At 50.5% G+C, this 18,105-nt stretch overlaps 1 protein-coding gene across 7 annotated transcripts in view; it reads right to left on the bottom strand.

The window, feature by feature from the left end:
- The window catches only part of CSNK1D (casein kinase 1 delta), a 35,217-nt gene that overhangs the window by 5,141 nt on the left and 11,971 nt on the right, over window positions 1-18,105 (bottom strand). For 2 of the 7 annotated variants that reach the window (XM_061144462.1, XM_061144463.1), the window contains exons 1-8: window positions 17,258-17,321; window positions 14,383-14,499; window positions 8,320-8,468; window positions 7,822-8,050; window positions 7,316-7,486; window positions 6,727-6,875; window positions 4,656-4,827; window positions 3,963-4,102 (exon numbers count right to left, since the gene is read on the bottom strand). In XM_061144462.1, coding sequence (XP_061000445.1) covers window positions 3,963-4,102; window positions 4,656-4,827; window positions 6,727-6,875; window positions 7,316-7,486; window positions 7,822-8,050; window positions 8,320-8,468; window positions 14,383-14,499; window positions 17,258-17,306 — 1,176 coding nt within the window. In that variant the 5' untranslated portion in view covers window positions 17,307-17,321. Of the gene's footprint in view, window positions 1-904; window positions 970-3,962; window positions 4,103-4,655; window positions 4,828-6,726; window positions 6,876-7,315; window positions 7,487-7,821; window positions 8,051-8,319; window positions 8,469-14,382; window positions 14,500-17,257; window positions 17,322-18,105 lie in introns of those variants that run through there. The other 5 variants (XM_061144467.1, XM_061144468.1, XM_061144466.1 and 2 more) reach the window with 4 other exon arrangements.

Raw genomic sequence — 18,105 nt, 5'->3', positions numbered from 1 at the left:
GAGCCATGCAGGCAAGGAGGCCGTGGGGCCGCGAGCTCATGATCAGTCAGACCGGACGGAGTCCAAGCGGGCAAGAGATGCCCAGCGCCCCCTTCCTAGAAAGTAGCCTGGTGTTACAAAATAGAGGACCAGGCCCCAAGTGGGCACTGGGACTCCACTTGGGGCAAGACGTGAAAAGCACTTCCCATCAAGATATCCCCCAAGAGTGCAGTCACGTTACAACTACAGCCGGTCTGCCCCGCAGTGCCGAGTGGACAGAAGCTGCAAGCCCTCAGCTGGGAGGAGCCACAAGAGTCGCCACCTAGAGGGGAGCTGGGCTTGGAGGCCCAGCCATGCACCAATGGCAGGGAGCAGGCGGCTGTGGCTGATGGGTTAATACAGACAAGAGTGTAGACAAGATGCTGGGCAGAGACCAAGTTCGAAAAGAAAAGCAAACGAGGACAGAAATCAATGCTAAAGGAAGAGAGATGACAAAGCCAGGACAGCAGAGACCATCAGGAGTGTCTCACGCAGCAAGAGCGCAAGAGCCCCCACCAAGCGCGGCCCCCATAGCCAGCACAATACAATACACGTCCGGCGACCAACCTGGGACCACAAGGCCCTGAGCCTTCTGGGGCCACTGGAGCCGAGACTGGGCTCCTGCTCCCCATGCTGGCTCCTGACTAGAGACCACAGTGAGGGCCGAAGGCCAATGGACAGGATTCTGCGGTTACCCCAGACTGGACAGCCCACCACAGCTGCTCTGGAATCCACGTAAGCAGAGGACCTGGGCCGGGGCCTGGCTCTACCTGGGGCACCTGGCATGCAAGCCCGACCCCCTGCGTGCTCCCTCAGGCCGGTGAGTGGGCGGCAGCTCCCACCCGGCCCGGCGCCTGCCGAGGAGCCCCGCCGTGAGCACACTCACCCAGTGCTGCCTTCCGACGGGGAGACGTGCAGCTACTTGCCGTGATGTTCGAAAGGAATGCTATTCTGAGGTGGGGGGAAAAGACAGCTGTTGGTAAGGGTTCCACTGGCTGGACCAGCACGTAAGGCCCTCCTGTTTCCACAAGTGCTGCCTTGCCTCAACCAGGTCCAGGACCCCTGGCTGGGGCTGCTCGAGGGGATCCCGGGACCACACAAGGAACTGGGTCCCACCTTTCCAGAGTGGCCCCTGGACACGTGGCCGCTGCTCCTTGAGGATGGATCCATCAGGGAGGCCAATGAGGGAGATCCTTCCCAACTCCTCAAGCAGTAAGAGAACTGGATGCCCAGACAGCAGCCCCTCCAGAGGGTCTTGGCATCAGGAGCTCCTGAGGCTTGTGCTCGGGAGGTGGAGAGGACGCCACCTCCCCGTGACACAAGGACTGGACGTATTTTCTCACTGACACAAGGAGAAGGACAGGGCTGCAGACCTTACTTGGAGAGCTGGAATTAAAACAAGTCAGCCCACCCGAAGAAAAAACTGGCACCACAGGTCAGTATTATGTTCTATTAACAGCACTGGATGAAGAAGACACTTCTCACAAAGAGAAACATCACACACAGGTTCAGCCACCAGAAGCCTTTCAGTCTTCATGACATTCCAGCAACAGAGGCCAGATTGGCAGGCTGGGGTCGGGGGTGTGGGGACTGTAGTCCCTGGAGAAGGACAAGGGGGTGAGGAGTGGTGACCAGGACAAGGGACATGTGTGTCATGTCCTCCCACCCCCAGATGGAGAGGGTCAGCAGGGCCATCCCCCAAGCAGGCAGGTGGCTCCAGGCACGTGTATGCTGATGATGAGCTACCTCCTTGGCCTGGGTACACTGGCACAGGGCACAACCTCTCCTCGAGGGAGAGGAAGCTGGTAAGAAGAGGCTGGGGTCTGTGCACACGTGGTGCTGCCCCTGGGATCGATGTGTCACTGGCCCTGTTCCTGCTTGCACCTGTTGGCGGGGGTAGCGCGGTGGGGTGTGTGAATGGAGGCCACAGTCATAAAAGCTGGAGCAACTCTGATCACACCCTTGGTGGACAGCAGTCTTTCAGAGTCTCTTAAGGAAGAGCACCTGGGGGATGATCAGGAAAACCTGAAGGAGAGGGCTGTCCAGCTGCCCTCAACATGAAGATCATAAGGAAACTCCCAGGGTGACTAGGGTGCTTCTTTTGGAAGGGACACACACAAATTGAATCTCTTCAGAGACTGGCCCCCCTCACCCCACTGTTCAGCCCACTTCTTCGATGGAAAGCAGAGAGAGAACCAGAGGGCAAAGACATGCAATTGTGATGAAACGACTTTACAGCAAAGGTCTTGAAGCTGTGTGTTGTCAACGTTCAGGGGTCATGGGCTGAATGAAGATGGACACAGGTGGTGAAGAGGCTGGATTAAAACTCGTAACTGCCTGGCACTCTCAGGACTCAGCCTCTTCCACTTCCCTCAATGATCCTCAAAGCAAAACATGTTTTCTTGTGTTAAAAAAGTTAGCCTGCTCCTCCCTTGGTCCTTGCTGGCTGAGGTGTTCTGGAGCCCTCTTCCAGGCCCGCTTGGCCAGGCATGGTGAACACCTCCAGGGACCTGCTTCCAACTGCTAGCTCATGCATTCCAGGGCTTGTGGAAAGAAACCTGTTAAGCCCCTTCTGTGCCCTGTGGTGACAGAGGATGACTGTGAGGCTGGGAGCCCTAAGAGGCCCAATCTCATTACTGACCCACTGAGCCGCACAATTTGAACTACCTGCATCTTCAGTCTCTTAAAGAAAGCTACCATATAAGAAAAACCCATTTCTAGTAGACTTGCTAGTAAATTACTAGTAAATTTGGCAAAAAACATGATTTCACTTGCTTAAAGTGTGCCTTGGCACACCTTGTTCCTCTGCCACAAGACCGGCTAGATGCCACAGGACTGACGTTTTGGGAGTTCTCACAAAATGCTCGACCCACCAAATTCACCAACAATCTACGCCCACTGCCCAGCAAGCACCGAGGAGGGCAGGACGCAAAGCGTAACCTTGAGGCATCGTGGTGAAGCACACACAGGGCCGCTGCGCCAGCACACGGCCGGGACCCGGGTTTTGGACATTCCTCAACCCCCCACCTGCCCACCGAGTAGACACCAGGAGGTAGTCCCAGTCCCCACAGGACACTGGCTGAAGCAGAAGTGGTCCACTTGGGTTGTTCCTGACCCCTGTCCACGCCTACTGCCCTGATTGCAGAAGGAGGTCCTGAAGCTACTTGAGGAAAAACGTCCGCATGTGGGCAAAGAGCTGCTCTGCTGAGGGAGGCACGGTAGCAAGCACAGAAGGACAGCGAGGAAAGCCACAGTGGGAAGAGGACATGGGGGGAGGGGGCCCTGGGACCAGGCCCTGCACCTCTGAGCACACTTGCCTCGCCAGACAGAAGACAAACATCAGAAGGGGCACCAGAAGACAAGAACCCTCGCCCCGAAGCACACTGCCAAGCACCGGGCTCTAGAAGGCCTCTGTCCACGACACTGCACAGTGACGGCCGGCAATATGCCACCCCTGCCACCCCCACCCCGGCATTCTGCTGGGGGAACACCTGGCCAACAAGACCGAGGACAGAGTCTCCGAGGCTGGATGTGACTACAACAAATGGTGTGAGCAGGCTGGAAGCACCAGCCTGCACAGGGAAGATGGCCAAGGCTCCAAGGCTGCCCGGGGGCTGGGAGCCACGTGGAGGGCAGCAGGAGAGAGAAAGCCCCGTGGCATGTCCCAGCACAGCCTGAGGGGAGGGGTGTAGAGCCCTTACCCCGCACAGCTCATCAAGGAGGCTCTCAACCAAGGGGCCAAGCTGCATCGAGGGGCACAATGTTACCCCATCAGTTAAAACACCCGAAAATGGGAAGAAAGGGAAGGAAGGAAAGAAGGAATGCCTTTGAAACTATGACCTCACTCTGCTTGGAGCCCATAAGATCAGACCAAACATGGAGAAGTCGGAGAGCCACAGCACCCAGCCTGGGTGAGCTCAGGGGCCGGCCCACGGGGCGCGTACCTGTGAGGTGGACATGCGGGAGGTATCTTGCCGGCCCGTGAGGTCGGATGAGGAGATGTTGACTGGGGCACCGCGGTGCAGCCGCATACTCACTTTCCGCTCTCTTTCCATGCCAGACACGGGCCTAGGAGAGGTGTTCGCTGGAGGAGAGGGAGACAGGGGCAAGCGTGAGGCCTCGGAATGCAGCCCCACACTCCAGCACAAGGTCTCTCCTTGAAAACCACGTCTAACAAGGACCTTCAGCTGCCTCAGTTTCAGGCACAGGACAGCTTACTGCACCCTAAGATTAGGCCGGCACCATAGGCTGATCCCTGGGAGTACAGCGCCAGGCGTCTAGTGGGAGGATGGCTGGGACCTCTGCCTACAATGCCTGTCTCAACAGGCAAGGCAGAGGCTAAATGTTGTGTCATGAGAACAAAAGGCAAAGCAACAGAGCTCGCAGGGAATAAAATCCTTCAACACGCCAACTTCTGAGAAATAGATATTCTGGAAGGCGCTATTCCAGGTGGTTCCCTGGCATGTCTAATTTCGGGAGTAAGAAATGAACAGAACGAGGACGCACATGCTTCGCCCACAAGGCACACCCGTCCAGACCCCATGAGGTCACACACTGGAGTGTCCAGAGCAAAATAGAACCCCTACTGCCTGCAGCGTGGGGACCGGGGTATAAGCTGCAGCCCCGGGACCACTCACCAGTGTGTGAGGTAGGGGTTAGGGGGGTGGGAGGAGCCACCTCCTGTGTCCCCCTTAGCCGGCCTGAGGCCGTGGAAGGGAGGCCGCGGGTGGCTGGATTTCGGGAGTGTCTCAATCGCTCCTCTCGGTCCCGGCGTTCCCGCTCAGCATCGTCAGCTGCCCGGCTGGCTCCCTATGGAGGAAAGAGGGTGACAGCAGAACTGAACTGGGTTTGGTGCAAAACCACCTAATGCCCTTGGCCTCCACTCGAAAAAACATGGGGGCATGTGCAACAGTCCCCCCTCGAAGTCTACAGCCTCTAACAAGTCAGGCGCTCCCCACTCCAGGTACACGCTTGACCCGTCCCACGACTGAGGGCGGGTGGAACCGGGCTTGTCTCCTTTCCCAGCAGAGGAAACATCCCCCAGTCACCTCATCACTCCTCAGCACCCAACCGTCAACAGCACTTGGTGGCCCTCTTCTCTGTGATTATTCATGTGGGGATGGGAACCAGCCTAGGTCAGAGGCGGCCCAATGTGGCGACAGCTGGGGGAAGGCACTCGTGTGACAGGCAGAAAGGACTGCATCTGGTCAGCTGAAGAGTCCAACCAGAGCCCAGACGCCTGGCTCAGGCTGACGTCCTGCTGGTGTGCATGAGACGAGGCTGGCAGCCAGGCTCGTCCTGGGTGGCCAGGTAGTGGGCACTGCCTTAGCTAAGCTAGCTGCTCCCAGAACAGCTAGTTGACACTTTCAGTGAGTATCAAACCAGAAGCACAGGGATACTGGATTTTAAGTGGTGACGCCAGGATACCTGTCCTAGTAAAGGTTATGTCCTAATCACCAGTGCTGTAAGGCAAGAGTCTGCAAACTGCAGCCCACAGGCCAAATGCAGCCACACTCATTCGTGCGAATAGTTTTCTTGGCAGTCAGGCCTGCTCACTGACGCACTGCTTTGGCGGCTCTCCAGCTACACACAATACAGAGTTGAGTGGTCACAGTGCCATACAGACGGCAAAGATAAAACCATTTATTGTCTGGTCCTTTGTAGAAGAGGTGTGCCGAATCCCCGTGAGGGATGATGATGTAAGAACAAAAAGTTTGTTAAAGTGGCTCTGGCAGGAAGTGCACCCTGATGTGCAGACTCCAAGTAACCTGCAGCACCGCCCCCAAAGGTTGTCCTTCGAAGGCCATCCTAATAAAGAGGTCTGGAAGGATGGCACAGGCCAGGTCCAGGGTAGGCTGGCTCTGCGGGCTGGCCCCAGCTTGAGGAGGCTGCGGCTCTCTGCCCCCACCTGCTCCCTGTGGGAGCACCCATACACCCGTGAGGCCACGGGATAAGGCTTCCTGTTTTGCACTCTGAGGAGGAGGTTCTGTTCCTCCATCAGATTTTGTCACCCTAGAAACATGCCAATTTTTGTTTTAAGCTCATAGAACACATTTTTAATGAAAGAGGAAGTGCAAATTAAAAAAACAAACAAAATGGGATTCTGGCTGTAGTGTCAGAGATTAAACAAACTCCTACAACAGACTCAGAGACAGGTGGCCTGTTTTAGAGAAAACAAATTGAAGTCCAAGCTCCCACCCTATCCCACCCTGAGTCCTGACAGTGCACATGCACAAAAACATAGGTTCATATTTAATGAACAAACTGGATGACAAAGGAAATCAAATGTTAAGTCTAGCTCCTCACAAGGCCAAATGGAGACCTAACACACAGCACCTCCCAGGCCACCCAATCCCTGGGAGGCACAGCCAGGTGAGGGGAGGAGGGGAAAGTCTTCACCCCACCCAGCGGGAGTCACATCCCTTTGACAAGGAATTCACAGACCAGCGCAGTCACAATATCCTGAGGACCACAGAGTTCAAATGAGAGCCCTGCACTGTAGACTCCATCGTGGCCCTGAGGCGCCTCCTTGGCTTGCCCTCTGGCATTTTGCTTCTCAGAACCCCCTGTGCTCCCCATGTGGCAGCCATGCCTCCTGAAGCCCCACCCCGTATAGCTCCCAGAAAGGGATGGTGGCAGCTGGTGGCCTTCTGCTGACAGGCAAGCCCCTTCCACGCTGAGTGGTCAGTGAACTGGGGGCATACTTACAAATTTGAGCATGTTCCAATCGAACACGTAGTCATAGGAGAAACCCTGGCGATGGAACAAGTTCCTGAAGAGCTGTCTCAGGTATGAGTAGTCAGGCTTATCGTCAAAACGCAAGGAACGGCAGAAATTTAGGTACGTGGCGAATTCAGCTGTAAACACCAGAAGACTCAGAGGTAACCAGCAGTATTCCTGACTGAGAGCCAGAATGGTGTCTGTCCACAGAACCCTTGACCACCCATGGCCCCAGAGAGAGGCTGTGAAAGCTGGAGCCTGAAACATCAGGAATCCTTTGAGGAAAGAGGATGAGAAAACTGAGCACCACAGAGCATAACATAGTTTCATCTGAGACATTTATCCCAGGAGAACTCTCACAAAAACAAAAGGAAAACTCCCTGAGTTATGGCTCAGGAAGGCAGAGGAGCACTAGGGGCAGAGGATGCGGCCACTCGAAGAGCAGGTCACCAGCCCAGCCCTCAGCTCCCTAACTGTGCACGACGCTTAGGGGGCTTCCCTGGTCCTTCCTCCAGACCTCACAGGCCTCTGCCCTCCCACAGAACTACAGCTGGCTCGCTGTCCACCGGACACTCACAAGGGTAGCCTTTACACAACACCTCGATGGGAGTGGACATCTTCTTCTCACTGATCCTCTCATACTTCTGCCTCTTGGTAGCAGCCTTCAGGCCCTGCCAGGGCAGTGAGCCCAGGTTGAAGTACATGAGCACGTAGCCCAGAGACTCCAGGTCATCCCTTCGAGATTGTTCTGGATAGAGAGGAGAGCAGGTCAGGGTGGCATGCCTAAGCATGCACAGCAACACCCCACAGACGCTGCCTGGGGATAAACTCAGAGCCCCAGAGAAGGACACTTGGAGTCTTTGCTTCCGTAGAAGCAACTCTGCTGTGCTGTTAAGAGATGCACTACCATCCATTAGGAAGCCCCAGCACATGCTGTCCCCCATGCCCCAGAAGATAAGGTCTCCAGGCCCAGATGCCAGCCTTTGCTACAAAGGTTTGATGCCAGCCTCCATACCCAATGTGCCACAACCAACCCTCAGGGCCCCCAAGAGGCTGCAGGACAGCCAGGGTGGGAGGGCTCACCGATGCCAAGGTGTGTGTTGATGGAGGCATACCGCGCCGTCCCGGTGAGGTTCTTGTTCTCGCGGTAGGGGATGTGCTGGTGGGTGCGGGCGTCCCGGTACTTTTTAGCCAGCCCGAAGTCAATGATGTAGACCAGGTTGCCCTTCTTACCCAGCCCCATGAGGAAGTTGTCCGGCTTCACATCTCGGTGGATGAAGTTCTTCGAGTGTATGTATTCAATACGACTAATCTGCAGGTGGAGAAGCAGGGGTGACAGGTTGAACCCCAGGCCGCAGCCTGGCAGGGGGAACCAAGGGGAACCCTGGCCCACTTGCAAACACACCCTGCCCTCCATGGGTCACTATCTCTTGCACAGTTAACAAGCTTCTGTTTTCTCCGTATGCACGCATGGCACAAAAAGGAAGCGAACAACCCTGAAGGCCTCATCAGATGATGAATCAAACCAAGCATGTGCTGAGCACGTGGGCTGCCCTACAGTGGAGAAAAATGAAGTCTTACCATTTGGTCAGCAAGAAGTAGGACGGTTTTGAGACTGAACTTCCTAGAGCAAAAGTTGAAGAGGTCTTCCAGGCTGGGTCCCAACAGTTCCATCACCATGACGTTGTAGTCCCCCTCAGCCCCGCACCACCGGATGGTGGGGATGCCCACTGCAAGAGAGTCTGCGTCAGTCCGCCTCCACGCACCTGCACTGAGGACGCCCGTGCCTGTGATGCTGACGGGGGGCGGCTGGGCAGGAGCGGTGAGGAGTGACGTGGGGAGAGGCTGGAAGGCCAGCTTCACAGTGGGGGTGGAGTGAGGGGCTCAGGAGGAAGATTCCCGCTGGCTCCCACAACCGGGTCCCAGTCTCCCTACGACTGACATCCCGCACCAGTGTGGTAAGGTGTCACAGTTAATGACCCAATGCTGATACACTGTCATGAACTAAAGTGTATACTACTCAGGCTTCCTCAGGTTTTAACCTCATGCCCTCGGGCTGCTCCAGGACCTGTCCCGACCTCACGGGACGAGTAGTCGGCATGTCTCCTTCAGCTGCTCTTGGCTGGGAGGGTCTCTCAGACTTTCCTGGTCTGAATGACCCAGATGGTTTGGAGCAGGGCTGGGCAGGGATGACAGACTGTCCCTCTGCTGGCCTGTCGGATATTTTTCTCGTTATTAGTCTGGGCTTGTGGGTCTGGGGAGGAAGGCCACAGAGGGAAAGTACCCTTCTCATCACGTCCCGCAGGGCCATGCTCTCAGCATGACTCCTCACTGTGGCTGTGCCCCTGGTCACCTGGCTGAGGGCTATCTGTCATGTGTCTCCACTGGGGAGTTTCTATTCCACCCCCACCCATCCCGTTCTCCCTGCGGGGATGTCACTACACATGGCCCACACTTAAGAGGGGGTTTTGGGCCCCCTTCCCAGAGGGCAGAGCATATATATATATATATATTATATAGATGACTCAGAATGCTTCCACACAGATGTGTCTCTTCTCATTTACTTATTCACTATTTTTTCCCATCAGTATAAGCCCACTAATGTCTGTGTTATACTTTGGTCTGTACTGTATCACTTATTCTGTTGCTCCAAGCATCCCAGCCTTGCCTGTTTCTCAGTGAGCAGCTCCTGGGGCCTTTTAACACCCCATCACTGCAGGCTGTTTATTTTGAGTACTGCATTCCTTTTTGGCACTATAAGATGCTAAGTACTTTGATTTTGATATCAACAGGGCAACTTTTCATTTTTACAATATTTTAAAAATACATTTTACACGTGACATGAGAACAAACTTAAAAAGGTCCATAGGTTATAAGGCATAATGTGACAAAAGCTTGTGGCCTACCATGAACACAGAAGCTCAGCAGGGCCCCAAGCACAAGAGCCATAAACAACACAACACTGACGTGCCTAACAGTCAGTTGCTCACTAGTGATAAGCACAGCACCTTGAAAGCAGCCAGAGAATGCAGCTCAGCGGGTAAGCATCTTCCAAGAACTGAGAAAAGAACTGGCAATCTGCCGAAAAACACCTCATCAGAGACAAAATGAAGATATTTTCAGATATAAAATGGGTGATGAATCAATCACCAGCACTGTGACATGCTATAGGATGTCCTTCAGGCAGGAGGCAAACGATGCCACGTGGAAGTGTGGGGCTACAAAAGGAATGAAAAGCACTGAAAATAACAACATAAGTACATAAAAAATTATTTAAATTTAAAAAGTATGACTGTTTATGGGACTTCCTTGGTGGCACAGTGGTTAAGAATCCACCTGCCAATGCAGGGGACACAGGTTCTATCCCTGCTCCAGGAAGGTTCCACCTGCCGTGGAGCAACTAAGCCCCGTGCGCCACAACCACTGAGCCCATGCTCTAGGGCCCAGGGTCGCAACTACTGAGACTGCACGCCACAACTCCTGAAGCTCAAGTGCCCTGGAACTCACCTGCCGTAACTACTGAGCCAAAAATTCTGCAACTGCTACTGACGCCTGTGTGCCTAGAGCCTATGCTCCACGACAAGAGAAGCACCACAATGAGAAGCCCACGCATGGCAATGAAGAGTAGCTCCCGCTCACCTCGACTAGAGAAAGCCCACGCAAAGCAACACAGACCCAGAGCAGCAAAAAACAAAAAATTAATTAAGACATGACTGCTTAAACAAAAATAACAATGCACCGCAGCATTTACAACATGCAAATATAAGCATATGACACTATCACACAGGCAGGCAGGAGTCCACGAGGTCAGGTTCCTCTGCATCCTGCTAAAGAGATGATAGACCCTAACTGAACCACTAAAGTAACAACACAAAGATAGTGAAAGAATTCAACAAAGGACATCATCACAAGAAAAATCATTTAGAAATGTTAAAAAAAAAAATCAAAATAAGGTTAAAAAGGAGGGAAACTGAAGACCAGATGACAAAAATAACAGCGAAGCCAATCCTGTCATTCATCACACTGAATGTAAACCCCACAGTTAAGGCACACTTTCTCAGACTAGACAGAAAAGAAAGGATCCACACCAACACTCTTCAGATATAACTAGGCCACAAGGAGGACAGTGCACCACACCACATTGATGAGAAAGCAGAAGGGCTGTGTCAGCATCAGACACGGTAGACTTGTGCAGAAGAGTATTTCCAGGGATATTATCAGGCATCTCACAGTGATAAAGGCATCAGCTGATCAAGAAAACATATATTGTAAGTGCTCGAACAGCTAACAACAGAGCTTCAAAACACACGAAGCAACACTGCAAGGAGAGAGACACCCACAACCTGACCAGAGATGTCAGTCACCCCTCACAGCAGCAGGACAAGGTTTTTTTTCCAGGTATCACAGGGCATTTATCAAGACACATCACATTCTTGTCAGAAAGCAGGCTTCAATAAAGTTAAAAGGATTCAAGTTATACAACATATATTCTCAGAAAACAGGGGAACTCATTAGAAATACATAACAGTTCTATAGAAAAAAAATCCTCAAATATCTGGAAGCTAAGTAATACAGTTCAAAATAATTTATGGATCAAGAAAGACATCAAAAGGGTAATATTAGCATTTTGAGCTACAGGAAAAAGAAAACTCATCAGGATTTGAGATATTGCTATGGTAGGGGGAAACTTGATAGCCACTAAATGCCTATACTACAGAAAACACATCAATGATCTCAGCTTCTACCTTAAGAAAAGAGTTAAATCCTAAGCAGTCAGAAGTGAAATAAAAGATCACAGCAGAAACTGAAGAAGCAGAAAACTGAGAAACGACAGAGAAAATGACTGAGACCAAAGCTGGTCCTCTGAGCAGCCTGTTGATAAACCTCTAATGAGACTGACGGGGAAAAACAGAAGACACAAAATTACCAACAGCAAGAATGACGGAATTCCCTGGAGGTTCACTGGTTAGCACGCCGTGCTTTCACTGTTGAGGGGCCAGGTTCTATCCCTGGTCTGGGACCCAAGATCTCACAAGCTGCATGGCACAACCAAAAACAAAACAAAATGAAAAACGAAACAAAACAAACAGGAATGAGAGGCAACATCACTAGATTCAGGCTTCCCAGGTGGCTCAATGGTAAAGATTCCACCTGCGAATGCAGGAGACACAGGAAACGTGGGTTCAATCCTTGGGTTGGGAAGATCTCCTGGAGGAGGAAATGGCAACCCACTCTAGTATTCTTGCCAGGGTTTTGAAAATCCCATGGACAGAGGAGCCTGGGGGACTATAGTCCATGGGGTCACCAAGAGTCAGAAATGACTGAGCGTACACTAACATGGGGAAATATAAACAGCTTTATGCCAATACACTGAGGTGAAACAAACAAGTTATTTGAAAGACATGAACCAACAAAGCCCCTGCATGCTGTTGGTGGGAACATAAGTACAAGCAGTCTGGCAGTTTCTTCAAAGAGAAAAAACATTCACTGCTTCTGGTTCAGCCATTCCATTCCTAGTCACTTACCTAGGAGGAAAAGGAAATGAACGTCCATATAAATATCTACAGGAAAGTTCACAGCAGCTTTGTTTGGAGTGCCTGACACCTGGAACAAATCCAAGTGCCCATGAACAGGTGCATGGATAAAGAAACTAGGCACCCAAGGGAATAATTCTCAGCAATAAAAAGGAGTAACCATTGACATACACACAAATTCTCAAATGAAAGTACACACAGTACTACTCCTTGCACAGGAAGCTCTAGAAAATGCAAATCAACCTATAGCAACAAGCAGATGACAAAAGGCGGGGGTAGAGGAAGCACAAAAGGACCCAACAAACTTTGAAGAGCAATGGATATTCTGCCACCGTGATTATGGCAATGGTTTCTTGAGAGGACACGCGTGGTAAAATTCTCAAATCACCACACTCAAAACACATGCAGTACGATTCCTCTCAGTGACGCCGATTAAAGAAAAAACAAAACAGAATGTTTTAAGTTTTCTCTTCACACTGAAGTCACCTGAGCCATCCGAAATGGATTTTGGGGTGAGGGGAGGCAGCAACCTCAGTCACATGTGTTCACAAGGCCTCCCTCACTGTCCATAACACCTCCTCCGTTGAAGTCAGCAGCCTGAGCCCACGAGGGTCTTTCTGTGCCTGGACTGTGGTGGCACAGGAGACAGACAGCCCACACTCACACTGCACGTCCCAGTAATGTCCCTCACAGAAGTCCCCTGCCTAGGGAACAACCTAGGGCCAGGCACCGCCATGTCGTCGTCATGGTTAAGTCTACAACAGTTTTTTAATCTTCCAGCAAAGAGAAATTTTTGAAGGGTCCAGGTCAATTTTCAATGGTCCTCAATTTTGGATTTGCGTGATTGCTGGTTCTAATCACTTGACAGATGGAAATCTGCCAGATTTCTCCAACAAAAAGTACTTTTCTCTTTGCCACTATAAGTTACTCTGGCTGTGCTGCAGGGCATGTGGGCTCAGTTCCCTCACCAGGTTCTGAACCTGGGTCCTAGGCAGTCAAAGTGCAGAGTCTTTTTTTTTTTTCTCTTTTTTAAAATTCTTTGAAAGTGCAGAGTCTTAACCAGTGGACCACCAGGGAAGTCCCCTCTTTATTATTAATATGTAACCTGTGAGGGAAAAAAAATAACCTGTTGATGAAGCTTTGAGGGTAGTGTTAATATTTGAACTTGTATCAGGTTGGTGTAAAATTTTGGTTTTGCATTGTTGAACTTGGCTGCTTAATATTGGAATACATTCTTCAATGTGGTTATGCTACACATCATTTTAATGTGCATTTCTCGCTTTATGTTTTTTTGCTAATGACTTATTACTTGCTGTTTATTTTACATTTATTTTAGACCATGGAAATGATGCTAGACAAAAAACAAATTCAATCAATCTTATTTGAGTTCAAAATAGGCTGGAAAGCAGCAGATAACTCGCAACATCATCACACTGATCCAGGAACTGCTAATGAATGTATGAGAAGTTTTACAAAGGAGACGAGAGCCTTGAAGATGAGCGTAGTGGCTGGCCACCAGAAGTTGACAACGACAAACTCAGAACATCATTGAAGCTGATCCTCTTAAAAGTACACGAGAAGTTGCCAAAGAACTCAATGTCAACCATTCCACGGTTGTTTGGCATTTGAAGCAAACTGGAAAGGTGAAAAGGCTTGCTAAGTAGGTGCCTCATGAGCTGACCGAAAATTTTTTTAAAAATTGCTGTTCTGAAATGTCACCTTCTCTTATTCTACATAACAATGAATCACTTCTCAATCGGATTATGACATGCGATGCAAAGTGGATTTTATACCACAACCAGCGACAACTAGCTCAGTGGTTGGACCGAGAAGAAACAGAAGTTCCAGAGCACTTCTCAAAGCCAAAAGTGCACCAAAAAAAGGTCATGGTCACTGTTCGGTGGTCTGCTGCCCGTCTAACCCACTACAATTTTCTGAATCCCAGTGAAACCATTACATCTGAGAAGTATGCTCAGCAAATCGATGAGATGCATCGAAAACTGCAATGACTGTGTCCAATTCTCCACAACGTGCCCAACTGCACCTCATGTAACCAACTCTTCAAATGTTGAACTGGGCTATCAAGTTTTGCCTCACCCACCATATTCACCTGATCTCGTGTCAACCAACCACCACTTCTTCAAGCATCTCAACAGCCTTCTTTTGCAAGCAAAATGCTTCCACAACCAGCAGGAGACAGAAGACACTTTCCAAACGTTGGTCGAATCTTGAACAGATTTGAATAAACACACTTATTTCTTGTTTGCAACAATGTGGTCATTGTTTAATGGTTCCTGTTTTGATTAATAAAGATGTCCTTGAACCGAGTTATAATGATTTAAAATTCATGGTAGGCAGCCATTTACTTTTGTACCAACCTGGTATGTTTGCATCCATCTGATTACCCTTTAAACCAATTAAGTAACAAAACAGTGTCCACAAAGTGGCGAGTTTCCATTTGACTGTCCCTTCTGCCCCTCTGTGGAGCTTAACTTTGCACATGCGAGTTGTGTGTAGAGCACTGTAGACTCATGAACTCTTCCCTCTTCCATGTGTCACATAAATTTTAGGATTATTTGTTCTAGTTCTGTGAAGAATGTCATGGTTAATTTGACAGGGGTCACATCCACTCTGTAGATTGCTTTAAGCAGTATGGCCATTTAAACACTATTCATTCTTCCAATCCAAAAGCACGGTGTATCTTTCCATCTCTTTAAATCATCTTCCATTTCCTTTATCAACGTTCTATCATTCTCAGTGTATATGTCTTTCACCCTCCTGGCTTAGGTTTATTCCTAAGTATTTTATATTACTTGGTAATTTTTAAAAGGACTGTCTTTTTACCTTCCCCTTGTGTTATTTCATTGTTAGTGTAAAGAAATGAAATAGATTTCTGTATGTTACACTTGTACCCTGCTACCTTGATGAATTCATTATCAGTTCTGGTAGTTTGTGTGTGGAGTCGGTACACAGGGTTTTCTATACACCTATCTGCACATAAAGACAATTTTACCTCTTCCTTACCAATTTAGATACCTTTTTTTTTTGTCCAAAAGAACTATGTTGAATAGAAGTGCTGAGAGTCCCTTCCACATATTATAATCCGTTATTCACGCTGAGGCTTTAATTGAAGCCACTTCAAGCTCGTTCCTGTGTCCTCAGGACTCCTGCCAGATTACCTGTTAGAGGCTAAGCACGTCTCTCCTTTTAGCCCCATTCTTCAGACTCACCTTCCCTCTTCCTGCCTCACCCTGGAATCTGGGCTCCTCTTGGTGGGGAGTGATATTAGAAGCTGCCATCTGGGTGCTGGACGAGTGTGCGGCATTTACATCTCGGTCAACCTGGCCCTTCACTGCTCTTCAAATCTGTCAGCCTGTTTCGTGGGAGGAGGGCCCTGCTGGACTTTGAGTGGAATCCCCTGAGCCCTCTCTCTGAGCTGCTCTGGGACACATCATCCTTTCCATGAACAGAATGTCTCTGCCTGCTTGAGTCCTCATCAGTATCCTCGAATACATTTTCTACATACAGGTCACACCTGGCTTAGGATTTATTCTCTGTACCTTACGGTTTGTCTTTCACTACTGTAAACAGTATTATAAGAACAACACTTTGGCCTCTGGATTTCTCTGGGTCCAACAGCCACTGGACCAGGGATCTTGGTTCTCTGTCTGACCAGATGTTTGCAGGTGGCTGTGCCAAGGCGCCAGGGGAGTTGCTGTGCAGTACTGGCAACTCAAAGTGGGTCACTATGCGCCAGGTTCAGCTTCCCATCCACGACCCCTGGGGTCATACCTGACCTCCACGTGGATGTCTCTAAGCCCTAGAGTGAGCTGTACACAGAGGGCTTATGGAACTTGAAGGAGGGCAAAGCAGTGGGGCTGACCTTTGAGAAGTCCCCCAAGGGCGTGGAGTCTCTCCAGTCACCAGTCCTGGTAGGTGTTCTGCAAGTGGAGTGAAAGGCACCAGGGGGCTGAAAGCAGCCACGGTAGGTGGGGCTATCTTTCTGCAATCCAAGCTTTGCGGAGCAAAGTGGCAGAAGCAGGGAAACGGTGGGCAGGGGCACTGCCATGGACCTCAGGCAGGGTCCACGGCACCCACCCACTTCCTTCTTGGCAGGGGAGGGCTGAGACAGAGGAAGAAGGCTCTGGGCAAGTGCTCATGGGCGTGGGGGAAATCCCTCTAGAACCTGCATACCTCTTGGTCTCCACTCCCAAATTTCCAGCTTTTGCAAGTGGCCAGGATGTGGAAGTGTTTTCCTGTGGAAGGCTATGTGGTAATAACACTTCCCGTGTCAGAGAAGGCTAAGCACAAGACCACAGGACACGCCGCTGCTCTCTGGGAGCGTGGCTCTCAGGGCTGAGGCAGGGCTTCCCCCACTGGCCTCCTCCTGACCTGCTCTGGGGATAGGACATGGGACTGAGGACAGGCAAAGAGACGGCTGGCAACAGCTGCAGACTGCTAGCCCTCTCCCTCCACCGAAGCCAGCACCACTTGTTTACTGCTCCCTGGGGGCCCACTTTCTCAGGATGCCAAGCTGCACTAGCTGTGTGCATCTGCATTTTAACTTTTTCCTTATAGAAATGCTCCATTGTGTATTTCCGTCTCGAGCAGAGCATTCTCTACCATCAATGCTCCACAGGAGACAAGGTTCTAACTGTTGCCCCATGACTTGATGATCTCCTACTGGAAGGATGGAAGTCAGTTTGAGCAAGAAACGTGGTGTAGACAGGTCAGGAGAGGCAGGGCCAGGTGACAGCACCAAGAGGAAGCCATGGCTGGGTAAGGGCTGTCTCTATGTGTGATGAGGGATTCCCGTTTCGGACCTCCGATCCCAGGCACAGACTTGCTTCACCTCCCTGAGCCTTCACCAGGGTTCCTGTGTGTCTGTAAGAAGTGGGTTCAAAGGGTACCTCTGCACCCAGCTCGAGCTTCCAGGTGAACATGAAGCAAAATCTTTAAGCTTTAATAACACTGAGCTTTCTCACCCTGGCTTCTCAAGACCACAGGCAAGGGCTTCTTCCTAGTGTCTGGCATCAGCAACCTGCCCCCAGCAGCAGCAGCAGTGTTGTGGCAGCTGAAGGACAAAGGGCTCAGTTCACAAGCTGAGACTCTTAGTGCTGGAACGGGGTGGATACACTGGAGCACATGGAGGGATGTATGTCTGATGCTGGGTTCTGTCACCCCAGTGTCTGCCCCTCTACTTACTATTTGTGGGGGCTTCATAGGACTTCATGAGTCACTGATCTGGAAATAACATGAGGTAGCCTAGCTGGTGTAAATATAAGGCAGTGGCCTTTTCTCATGTTCTTCTGGGGTTTTGTTGTTTACAAGCTTCCTACTGTATTCAAAGAAGAGCCAGATAAAAGGCTGTGTACCAGGCAAACGATCTGAGACACAAAGTTGAGGGTGCCTCACCCCCCATCTCAAAACAGGGGTCCTTTGTGTTCCCTTCCCCCATCTCAGACCAAATCTTCTGTACTAAAAACTTGACTCCTATTCTACTCCGTTCTCCATCTTCACCAACACATCCTATACCTTTAGTCTGTGGGGTATTTCCACAACTCAAAAGGTTTGTGCAGAAGTACTCAAGCAGCTAGAAACAGTCTATCCCTTGTTCCCAACTCCAAATCAAGACTGTTACTTGACATGATTCATGACAAACACACTGCTGAATTTGCATGGATCAAACCTACTTTAATCTCAAATCTTAGGGAAGAGAGAAGCAAGGGGGGGTGGTGGCGCTTCTTTGTAGAAAGTGAGGTTGGGAGACCACTCAGGGGAAGATGTATGTATCTCCAGGTCACTCAAGAGCTTTTGTCCAAGTGTAAGAAAT

Source organism: Dama dama, chromosome 5, assembly GCF_033118175.1.
Source record: "Dama dama isolate Ldn47 chromosome 5, ASM3311817v1, whole genome shotgun sequence".
In the NCBI taxonomy this organism is placed as follows: Eukaryota; Metazoa; Chordata; class Mammalia; order Artiodactyla; family Cervidae; genus Dama; species Dama dama.
The sequence above is the reverse complement of the archived record's forward strand: the minus strand, read 5'-3'. Positions and strand labels throughout refer to the sequence as shown.